This window comes from Lipotes vexillifer, unplaced genomic scaffold, assembly GCF_000442215.2.
Source record: "Lipotes vexillifer unplaced genomic scaffold, Lipotes_vexillifer_v1.1 scaffold83, whole genome shotgun sequence".
NCBI lineage: Eukaryota > Metazoa > Chordata > Mammalia > Artiodactyla > Lipotidae > Lipotes > Lipotes vexillifer.
The window spans coordinates 1972119-1984423 of record NW_006799780.1 but is presented as its reverse complement, the minus strand read 5'-3'; the positions used below and the strand labels follow the sequence as shown (position 1 = coordinate 1984423).

The window sequence follows — 12305 nt, the reverse complement described above, 5'->3', positions numbered from 1 at the left end:
GGGAAAGAGAAGAACACCAGATTGTAAATTGAATGTCTGGGTAGATATGTTCTCTAGAATCTTTCATTGGTAGAAGATTGAATTTACCTAATCCTTTAGATGACTACTAAGACATACATTAACTCTCCAATTTGCTTTAAGTAAAAAATTAGTCTGAAAGAATCAACCATGAGTAACAGGTCCTTTATCGGACAAAGAGTCTTCTTGGTCTCTGAAATCCTGTTGTCTCCTCATCTGTCACACTCCCGTGGGTGGCCTGTTCAGAGGGAAGTCCAGGCCCTGGTGCAAGGCTGCTGGAGCCTTCCTTGCTTTTCTCTTCAGGATCCCCATGTCAGAGTGAGGAGCTGTCTTGGGTAAGCCAGGGTTGAAGGATCCATGGGGGCAGCAAGATGGAGATATACACTGGTGGTTCAGGGCAGCCTTCTAAAGCCAAGCCACAACATTACCCTGTTTGGGGAGTAGTCCTAAAAACTAATGCTGTTGTCATGGTTCCATCTTAATTTTTATCAGCTGGATGCGAATGAAGCTTCACTGTCATACTTAATGTGTTTGCTCGGATCTTTGGCTAACCGGTGTTTTTCATGACTTTTTTGACAGCTATTTTTGTTCAATAATGAATAATAAAGTGAGATTTACCATCTGTAGATGACATTTGTTTTATTTTGACATTTATCTTCTGTACAGCAAAGATTTTATAATTAGGTTTTCCCCCTGCCAAAAACATTGCTGAAAAATGATTTTCCCCCCAAAAATGTTTCATAGCTTCCTTTACTAGTTGGAGTCATCTTTTATTTTTTTTCTATTTTTTTTTTCGGAAACCAACTGAACTTGTATTAACACCAACTACATGACTCTCCTCAGTAGCCTTATGGGAATGGATAAAGTGACCCAAGATAACACTGATTGGACTTAGCAATGTTACTTTTAAGTAAAACCAACCCTATTTTCCCCCCTAAGGTGGCTTAGAGTTCATAATGGTCACAAACTAATACTACAGATAAAACATTTAAAAATTTGATCCAAGCCTTTTCTATCCTCCCACACTTGAAAGGTACCTGATGAACACTAATTTCCCAATCCTAGCATCACTAGCTTACAAACCTTAGGGTTAAAAACTCCCTTCTCATTTACCTAGTGTTCAATTTCCATCAGTTTCGATATACACTAGTGTAAATACCATGACTATTTTGCATGAAGTTAAGTATTCTACAGATCCCAGAGTCATAGGATTGAATCAGGAACTCCCACCTTTTATGTGAACTTCAGTGGTACCATGGAGGCCAAGGCAATTTAATTTAGGTTAACCAGGATTTGTTTCAATTGGTAAGAGAAACATCTTGCAACAGGTTTATTCAATTCTCATAAAAAATGGTGGCATTCCTTTACTTTTCGCCTTTTGGAAGCAGCAGTTACGTAAGTGGAATAGCAGATTAAGTCTAAAAATGTGGGCCCTAGTCAACTTTCATTATTTTTCTGCATATGATCATGATAAAGATCATGACATCCTTCACATTTCCAAGGAAAACCCAATTTAAAGTTTGTCCTTGCCAAACTCCATGAAACAGCCACTTTAGAGTAAACCAGCAGAGCATTGCATCACCCCAGTAAAGCTGTAGATTTCATCACATGCACCAACAAATCTACATGGCTCGTTTCTGCACTCCTCTTTTACAGAATTTTACACGTATTATACCAAATGGCATTTTTAAAAATTTATTTATTTTATTTTTTCGGCTGCATTGGGTCCTCATTGCTGCACGCGGGCTTTCTCTAGTTGCAGTGAGCGCGGGCTACTCCTCGTTGCGGTGCGTGGGCTTCTCATTGCGGTGGCTTCTCTTGTTACAGAGCACCGGCTCTAGGCATGCAGACTCAGTAGTTGTGGCACGTGGGCTCAGTAGTTGTGGCTCGCAGGCTCTAGAGCGCAGGCTCAGTAGTTGTGGTGCACGGGCTTCGTTGCTCCGTGGCATGTGGGATCTTCCCGGACCAGGGCTCAAACCCATGTCCCCTGCATTGGCAGGTGGATTCTTAACCACTGCACCACCAGGGAATCCCGCAAACGGCATTTTAAACACGGACATGTCAACTCCCTAATAAAGCAAAAACAAAGGCATTTCCCTTATTAGAAACAAGATACACCATCACTTAAAGTCTTCAAATATTATTGCACTTTAACTTTCAGAATTTGACAATACATTCAATGAACAATCTGCACAGTAGTTTTAACAGACATTAAAAAACCCTTTTAAGCAGACATGGATGTCCTAAACTGTTTATTAGGTAAGAATTTTATAAACATTACTTATATTAGCGGTAGCGGTGGAGCTGGAGAGTATTGCGCCTTCTCCAGGCTGTGCAGCGAGAACCACCAATCGTGTCATGGAACTTGTGGCCCTTGCCGAGGCCGCGGCTCTTCCTGCCTGCAGACGTCAGCCCCCGCATCTCCCTGTGCTTGTGGACTGGTTTGGTGATCCACTGGGTGTCAGGGTGTCTTCTGATAGCTTTATGGAATGGATCAATGAGGATAACCTCAAATTTGTACGTAGAAACTTCACCAACACAGTAAGAATTCAGGACCCTCAGGGCTCCACAGTGGCGTCCAGCTCGCTCCTCGGCAACAGACTGAAGGCTTCGAGCAAACGAGCTGGTTGACACCATGGAGGACAGGCGTGCTGTAGGTGGCACCCTTAGGAACTGGGCGTTTGCGGCCACCGCGGCGCACACGAATCCGACATATGGCATAACCTTGCTTGGCCTTGTAGCCCAGCCTGCGCGCCTTGTTGGACCAGGTGCGGCGGGGTGCCCGGAGCAGCGCCGAGAGCTGGCGGTACTGCTGGCAGCGCGCCCTGAGCAAAAGCGCATCGCATCTGACTGCTTCCTCCTCCATAGCTCCTGGAGGTACTTGTAAGCGCGCATCTCGGCTCACCTCATGGCTGCTGCCAGACAGAAAGGCGAGTCATCTTATTTTGATTTGGAAGTTTGTTCATAAGTCAGCCAGGAAATGAAACCTGAACGTTTTCTCTTGAAAATTAATTCTTAACAAGAACAAAAATTAACTTTTGCCCAAAGGAAAATTAGGAGAGAAAATGAAAAGAAACGTGTTTGAAATGGTGGTAGTTCCATTGTCTTTTTGAACTTTATGTCAGACTTAAGTGAACGATATTGGAAGCCCCCTTCTCTACCTTGTTTCAAATGAGCTGATTTTATTCTTGCTGTTACTCTGATCAGTTTTATGTCCAACTCCTTGAAATACCTGGGCAAATGCACTAGAGCCAATGGATAGCACCCTATTTCTCAAAGGCCTAAGTCTGTGGATTTTTGCTGATAAGTGGAGACCATCAGCCAGTGCCGCCTGGCCAGGTCCCTGGCAAAGCTGAATTGTCCTCTTCATGCAGTGGATTCTGCAGTTGGCTTTGTGACTGGGGAGCCCAAGAGAATGAGTTGCAGGTGTGTCAATTAACAGTGCTTTCTCCCTGGAGTGCTCTCAAAAAACTGATGGAGGAAGCCACATCGATAACAGACGATAGAATCGCTTATCATTGCTAATGGGAGAAACATCACAGAAGCTAATGCAAAAACAGTCACACGCACTGCATCGGCACCTCCCAAATAAGATGTGGAAACACCTTCCAGCTCCTACGGTAGCAGCTGTGGCCAAATTCTCGTTACAGCCCAGAGTATTTTCCTTCCTGAGTCATACCTCAAGGGCCTGAGATCAGAGTCCAGACCCACCCTACGCTTCTCTCCATCACCTCCACTCTTGTTTCTACCATCTTCATCATCCACCATTTTTGTACTGAGCAGTAACAAATAGGTGGAACTGAAAGAGACATTATCTAATATTTCAAAGGAGTGTTATCTATCAAAAATGGAGACAACAGGCATCTTCTGCAAGCCCTGAGCCAGTATCATTTATAGCAATCCAGACAGCACAGGGAAATAAATGATAGTGCTGTCTTAGCCATTCTTAACTTCACAGGTAGAGTGTAAACACTTCTTTCCAGTGTATTTTTGTATCACATGAACAGCACCTTCTTTGAAGTTTTGATACAGTGGTTATTGGTGACTGATACTCGGTGGAGTGTGAGGAATTCCCTTTGTCTAAAGATGGTGCCCCCTGTTTTGAGCGTGCAGGTCTGCTCATGTGAAATAGAATGTGTATTTAATAAACTGGCTTGGGTGACCATTTGCTTTGTCAAGAAGAGATGTGAGGTTTAAGAAACGGTTCTTGTCTGATAGCAAATGATGAGATTGATTGTCACCCACCTGTGTTGAAGAACTGTTACCTTCCTCTAATGTAGCTCAAGACCCTTCCTTGTCCCCCTCACGAAGCACAGAGAAGAACTGAAGACCTTGTGTGTTAAGGGCTTGATCAGAAGCCTCCTTGACAGTAGAGCCTTGAATTTCTTACCCACCAGCAACAGAGGCTCCTCGTAAGGGAATTATCATCACCTTGAAATAGCTCTCCTGCTGTATCATGGGAAGAGTGTAAACTTAGCTGAGATTGACCATGCTTATGTTTTTCATAGAGAAGTAAAGTTTTATATAGATATAAAACTCATTCTATACCAGGGACCTCAGGAGCAGGGCACTCTGGGGGCAGGAGGAGCCTGGGAGTCACACAGACATTGTTTGAATCCTAGCTTTGCCACTTATTAGCTGTTTGGCATTTTCAAGTCTCTCTCTCATGACAAAATAGTTATAATACTAGACTATTTGTATTGTTATAAATATTAGCTACCACTTATTGAGCACTTAGATTGTGCCAGGTACCCAGCCCCAAACCATTATTATAAATGATGTCACTTAATTCTCACCACAATACATGAATGAGGTAGGAATTATTATCTCTACATTAAAGATGAGAAACTGAGGCAGTGTATTGCCCTGGGTCACACACCTAGTGAGTGGCTGGCATCATGCTTCAATTCCAGGTCTATCAGACTCCAGAGTCTTGTGATAATGTGAAATTAAAAGGGTGCCTGGTGCAGAGTGGGTGCTTAACAAATACTGGTTCTTTTTCCTTCCATGAGCATCCTTCGGCTTTGATAGAGCTTGATTTCTGTGTTAGATTTCTTTATACATAATGTTCTATAGAGCACATCTGTCATACTGCCCTCCTGTGGTTCATTTGGAAACATTTAGAAAACATTTAATCGGAGTGTAATGCACATGCAAATAAGTGATATTTAAAACATATCTCTAAAGTCACCTAAGTGTATGAGTACTTTTGGAGATAATATGATTCTACAACCTCAGTATGTAAGAAATATGACTTTTTACTTTCTACAGTCCAACTTAATTTCTAACTCTGAGCCCCACCCAGCTGGTAAGATACTGAAGTCACTTTTGTATCTTCTCTGGCTTCCCCAATGTCCTCCATTCCCTTGGCTGTCTTGGGAGAGAAACCTTCTCTCCCCTGGCATACAGTATACGATGAAGCTTTGTCCTGCCATCCTGTCAAGAAGGGAGGAATTTTTCTTGCAATTATTTTTTTCCATCCAACTGTTCTGTGTACAGAGACATTTAACCCACTGGGGAAGTTCAGATCACCAGGGAGTCAAATGTTAATTCTGTTACCAGCTTAAATGTGAGAAAAATTTTCCAAGAAGAAAATGAAAAGGTTCGCTATCCCCACTAATTAGGAGCCTTGGGTTCCTAAGTGAAACTTATTCAGAGGTGTCTTTTCATGTATGGGGAGGGGCTCCACCTACCTGGGTTCACTCTCCTGTGTTACACAAAGTTGCATGCATGCATTTGAATCCTAGTCATTGCTCAGCACAGGGCTCTATCCCAAGCAGTTCCCCTCAGGGGCCTTCCTTGTTTTTCAGTGGCCCTCTCCATGGAGGATTTAAAGGTCTAGTGTCAGACATGTGCCGTGCTGAGCCCTGGTTATGTCTGAGGGATGGAGGGTTGTGTTGGGTGGGAGGAGGGTAGCTGCTATGGGAGAGGGGAAAGAGGAATCTTCTTTCTTAGTTCCTAAGCTCCATTTAATAATAACATGCATCCAAGTCTTCTGTTCTTAAATGTATCTAATAGTTAGCCTTGTCCTCATGCCATGACCTAATTGTGTTTCAGATAACGGTGGGCAGACATTGGCAGGGGGCAATAACTGGCCCCTTCGAGGAAGAAAGTGGAGCCTGTGGGAAGGAGGCGTGCGAGGGGTGGGCTTTGTGGCCGGCCCCTTGCTGAAACGGAGGGGCGTGAAGAACCGGGAGCTCATCCACATTTCCGACTGGCTGCCGACCCTGGTGAAGCTGGCGGGGGGCAGCACAGAGGGCACCAAGCCTCTGGATGGCTTTGATGTGTGGAAAACCATCAGGTACCTGCCCACCTGTCTCTTTTCCCTCCCAGGACAGAAGCTCTAAGAACAGCTTGACTTGATTGAGAAGGATCGCTTTTGCATGCCTATTATAGTTCAGCTTGCAAATAGATGATTGAAAAAGAAGAACTGCCTTTAGAAATACTGTAATTATGTATGTATATATTTTTAAGTTCTGGATTTGAGATTGGGGGCCTGTGTTTTCTATGAGGAGCAAGATAGTCCTCCGTGGCTCACCCTCCATGAGAGGTCTTTAAAGTGGAAGCTGTGCTAAGAAGTAGGATAGGGAATTGTTTGCTTCCTGCAGAGGGTCAGGGGACCTGCCCTGTTGCCTGCTAGGAGAATGGAGGACCAAGCAGGGGGAACAGCTGGAATTTGAGTGGGGGAGCAGCTGTATACCCTTATTACACAATAAGTACCTAATGAGCACCTACTATGTACCAAGCCCTGTTCTAGGTGTGGAGGAACTAGGAATGAATAAGACAGGCACCATCCTGGAGCTTATATTCTAGCTGGGGAGTCGGGGGGGTGGGGGGGTAGGAATAAACAAATAAACCCATAAATAAGTAGATGACGTCCCATAATTATCTGCACTAGGAAGACAGTAAAACAGTGTGTTGTGATACCGAGAGCTGGCAGATGTGAAGGAGGTACACAATCTAGGGAGCAGAATGCAGACTCAGCTTTGGAAATGGTGGCAGGGCCTTCCTGTTTAGCCACCGCCATGCCGAACAATGGCCCCCAAAATGGGGAGGTGTACACACCTGCAAGGGTGCAGGAAGAAAACTTTAGAACTTGTATTTGTAGTTAATTTTATCTCATCTTTTTTTAAGTATATATTTTATAAGGTATATAATATATTAGTACATTAGTACATATATCCAACTGATAAACAAATATAAATGTACATATACTGGAGGTATTGTTTCTGCTGATGGAGTGACAATGGCTAGTGTAATAGTTTTAAACCTCTGTTGGGTGTTACAGCAAGGGGTAGTGGCTGATTGACTGGTCCCCTAGTGACCAGGGGAAAATGACCTCCTCTGTTTACAGTTTGGATTTTCCCCTTAGATATAAGTGAAATTAAATAATTGAACTAGAGAATGGCCATTTTTATTTATTTATTATTTTTCTCTTGCTTTTTTGTTCAGAAAGCTTTTTTCTCAGCTTGAAATCTGCTAAACATTTATATTTTCTTCTAAGTGTTGTGGTTTGATTTTCTTCCATGTAACTCTTGAACTGTTGTGAAATGATATTTTGTTACGTGAGGTCAATATCTAAATCAGAGGAATGGGGTTTTTCTCAGATTTTTGAATCACAGAGCTCCTTGAGACTCTGAAAGCTATGAGGTTAACAAAAAAGTACCCAAGCATATGTACAATAATTTAGATAGAATTTATTTTTATGATGTTAGATATTAATTACACATTCTTTTCTATGTACACATAGAAAAATATGACATTCTTTGAAAACCTCTGCCTCTCACTCATTTTTAATGCAAAAATTAATACCTAGTTTATGATAAAAAGGAAATAGAAATTTCCAAGCAAAGCAAAACTTGAACTTCAGCTTCAACTATCACCAACTTCCACCATGAAGGCTGTTGAAGTTTGACTTACAGAAGCAGGAGAAAGTTTTGAGTGTTTTGATATGATGGCATATGTGTCAGGCTTGCCATCCAATCAGTTTTGATTTTTTTGTTTTGTTTTGTTTTGGTGGCAAAAAAAAAAAAAAGCACACTTGGCTTATTGTGGCTTATAAAAGCACGCATGAGCAAATGGAGCTATCGTGGCATACTTGGCCAAATGAGGGTAGGCTTGAGTTGAGAAACAGTTGAATTTATTTTGAATAATTTCCTCTGTTCCCAGATTCACTGAGGTTCTGATCTTTGGCAAAGTGCAAGTCATTGATGTTCATCCATATCACCAATTTTGGGCTATAAACCCACATTTCAATCTTAAAATTATCTTTGTCAGAAGTAACGTTTAGGAGTTTGGCACATACTTGCTTCTGCCTGCCGAGGAATTGGAAGAAGTATTGCCACCCTTAATTCCAGATTGCAGAAGGTCTTTCCTCAGTGTCAGAGGCATGCTGAACTCCTAGTGACCCATCTTGAATAGAACAGGAGCTCTGCATCCTTCAGCAGCAGACATGATGTTGACTGCAGGGCTGTAACTAGAATATTACAACCAAAACTATTGTCCAAGTAACGTGAAACTGTGAGAGAGTGGCTTTCCTCTTCTATTTGAAAAAAGTAAAATTTCTGCCCAATGTCTAATCGAGCATTTCAAGACTTTCCTCTGGAAATTCAGCAAATTTCTGTTTAGTAAGTGAAGAACTGCTCTCATTCTGCTCCATTTTCCTGATAAAAGATCCTGAAGGCAATGATTCAGCCCCCACTGTCCCGATGAAGTTGATGCTTCTCACAACACTAGGCAAGGGTTCATTCAGTACCGTGGCAGAGCATTTGGCACCCATGCCGGCCGATGCAGAAAGCAACCAGTCACATTGACGTCAGGAGCTTCTCTTCCAAAGCAGTAAAAACAAATGGACAGCCAAATGTCAGAGATTTTCAGCCTATGCCCAGAGTTCTCGACCTTTTTTTCAGTAAGATATTTACTTGGAAATACCATTTTCAAGATGATGGTAGTTTCTGAACATTTCAAAAAGGTCTCATGAAATAGGAATGCCAGTAATGGCAGTAACAGAGTTGGCTATGCTGAGAGCATCTGTTTCACGAGTTGCGTAGTTATCAATTCCTCTTAGGTCTGCTCCAAAATATTAAATTTTAGAAGAAATAGCCATTCTGGAGTGGGTGACATTCTTTGCAATCTGAGTTCCTTGACTGCTTCAGTTTTCATCTGTTCGAAGCCACAGAACATGTTTGCCAATTCTAGGGAACATGGCTTCTCCAAGTTCTTTTTGATTCTGTATGGTTTCTCTGCTTTTCAACTTGATAAGCAGCCTATAGGTTGTTTCAAGACACTTCGAAGGATTTTTAAACTTACTTTATATTTCATTAAATTTATATAACCAGGGCTTCCCTGGTGGCGCAGTGGTTGAGAGTCCGCCTGCCGATGCAGGGGGACACGGGTTCGTGCCCCGGTCCGGGAAGATCCCACATGCTGCAGAGTGGCTGGGCCTGTGAGCCATGGCTGCTGAGCCTGCGCGTCCAGAGCCTGTGCTCCGCAACGGGAGAGGCCACAACAGTGAGAGGCCCACGTACCGCAAAAAAAAAAAAAAAAAAAAAAAAAAAAAAAAGAAATTTATATAACCAAAGCAGAACCGCTAATCATAACGGTAGGAATGTTTTTCCTTTCTAATCAATGGGAAACTCCTCTAGATGTTATAACATCACAGTGGGGACTTCCCTGGTGGCCCAGTGGTTAAAAATCCACCTGCCAATGCAGGGCACACGGGTTCGAGCCCTGGTCTGGGAAGATCCCACATGTCGCAGAGCAACTAAGCCCATGCACCACAACTACTGAGCCTGCGCTCTAGAGCCCGCGAGCCACAACTACTGAGCTTGTGTGCCACAACTACTGAAGCTCGCGTGCCTAGAGCCCATGCTCCACAAAAAGTGAAGCCACCACAATGAGAAGCCCACGCACCGCAACGAAGAGTAGCCCCCGCTTGCCGCAACTAGAGAAAGCCCGGGTACAGCAACGAAAACCCAACACAGCCAAAAATTAATTAATTAAAAAAAAAACATGACAGTGGTGACAATTGAATATTACCTGATGATGTGAAATATCTTAAAAACTTAGTATGAAACTATAAAGACTTTCCTCACCTGTGGTTTCAGTTTCAAGAGGAATTTTGAAGGGAAGATAAGTCACTGTTCGCCCCATTTTCACAAATACCGTGAAGCCCAATGAAGTATAATTCTTTTTTTTTTGTTTTTGCGGTACGCGGGCCTCTCACTGTTGTGGCCTCTCCCGTTGCGGAGCACAGGCTCCGGACGCACAGGCTCAGCCGCCGTGGCTCACGGGCCCAGCCGCTCTGCGGCATGTGGGATCCTCCCAGACCGGGGCACAAACCCGTGTCCCCTGCATCGGCAGGCAGACTCTCAACCACTGCGCCACCAGGGAAGCCCTATTTTTCTTTTTTTAATCTATTTTTAAATGTGATAAAATACACATAACAAAATTTACTATCTTAGCCATTTTTAAGTGTACAGTTCAGTAGTGTTAAGTGTATTCATATTCGCATTGTTGTATAACTAATCTCCAGAAACTTTTATATCTTGCAGAACTAAATCTCTATATTTATTAAACAACAGCTCTCTACTTCCCCCTCCCCGCAGCCCCTGACAGCCACCCTTCTACTTTCTGTCTCTATAAATTTGACTACTGCAGATACCTCATACAAGTGAAATCCTACAGTATTTGTCTTTTTATGACTGGCTTATTTCATTTACCATAGTATCCTCAAGGTTCATTCATGTAGCATGTATCAGAATTTCCTTCCTTTTTTAAGGCTGATTAATATTCCATTTATGTGTATACCACATTTTGTTTATCCATTCATCCATTGTTGGACAGTTGTGTTGTTTCCATCTTTGACTATTGTGAATAATGCTGCTATGAACCTAGGTATACAAAACTCTCTTTGAGACCCTGCTTTCTATTCCTTTAGTTATATACCTAGAAGTGGAATTTTTGCATTGTACGGTAATTCTATTTCTAATTTTTTGAAGAACTGCTGTACTGTTTTTAATAGTGGCTGTACCATTTTATATTCTCATCAACAATGTGCAAGAGTTCCAGTTTCTCTTTATCCTCACCAGCACTGATTCTTTCCTTCCCTTTAAAAAAAAAAATTGATAGTAGCCATTCTAATGGATATGAAGTAATACCTCATTGTGGTTTTGATTTGCATTTCCCTTGTATTTAGTGATGTTGAGCATCTTTTCATGTGCTCACAGGCCATTTGTGTATCTTCTTTGGAGAAATATCTACTTGAGTCCTTCATCCATTTTCTTTTCTTTTCTTCTTTTTTAACATCTTTATTGGAGTATAATTGCTTTACAATGGTGTGTTAGTTTCTGCTTTATAACAAAGTGAATCAGTTATACATATACATATGTCCCCATATCTCTTCCCTCTTGTGTCTCCCTCCCTCCCACCCTCCCTATCCCACCCCTCTAGGTGGTCACAAAGTACTGAGCTGATCTCCCTATGCTATGAGGCTGCTTCCCGCTAGCTATCTATTTTACGTTTGGTAGTGTATATATGTCCATGCCACTCTCTCACTTTGTCCCAGCTTACCCTTCCTCCTCCCCGTATCCTCAAGTCCATTTTCTAGTAGGTCTGTGTCTTTATTCCCATCTTGCCTCTAGGTTCTTCATGACCTTTTTATTTTTCTTTTTTCTTTTTCTTCTTAGATTCCATATATATGTGTTAGCGTACGGTATTTGTTTTTCTCTTTCTGACTTACTTCACTCTGTATGACAGACTCTAGGTCCATCCACCTCACTACAAATAACTCAATTTCGTTTCTTTTTATGGCTGAGTAATATTCCATTGTATATATGTACCACATCTTCTTTATCCATTCATCTGTTGATGGACACTGAGGTTGCTTCCAAGTCCTGGCTATTGTAAATAGAGCTGCAATGAACATTTTGGTACATGACTCTTTTTGAATTATGGTTTTCTCAGGGTATATGCCCAGTAGTGGGATTGCTGGGTCGTATGGTAGTTCTATTTTTAGTTTTTTAAGGAACCTCCGTACTGTTCTCCATAGTGGCTGTATTAATTTACATTCCCACCAACAGTGCAAGAGGGTTCCACAATTTGTATGGAAAGACAGAAGACCCCGAATAGCCAAAGCAATCTTGAGAAAGAAAAACGGAGCTGGAGGAATCAGGCTCCCTGACTTCAGACTATACTACAAAGCTACAGTAATCAAGACAGTATGGTACTGGCACAAAAACAGAAACATAGATCAATGGAACAGGATAGAAAGCCCAGAGATAAACCCA

At 42.2% G+C, this 12305-nt stretch overlaps 1 protein-coding gene and 1 pseudogene across 2 annotated transcripts in view; one reads left to right on the top strand and one right to left on the bottom strand.

The window, feature by feature from the left end:
* ARSB (arylsulfatase B) overlaps nucleotides 1-12305 on the top strand; it is a 182114-nt gene that overhangs the window by 75214 nt on the left and 94595 nt on the right. Inside the window, 1 exon segment of the mRNA XM_007471964.1 lies at nucleotides 6076-6319. Within this exon segment, the coding sequence (XP_007472026.1) occupies nucleotides 6076-6319 (244 nt within the window).
* On the bottom strand, nucleotides 2069-2927 carry LOC103080482 (60S ribosomal protein L15 pseudogene; annotated as a pseudogene). The gene has a single exon (XR_457143.1). The product of XR_457143.1 is annotated as a 60S ribosomal protein L15 pseudogene (transcript).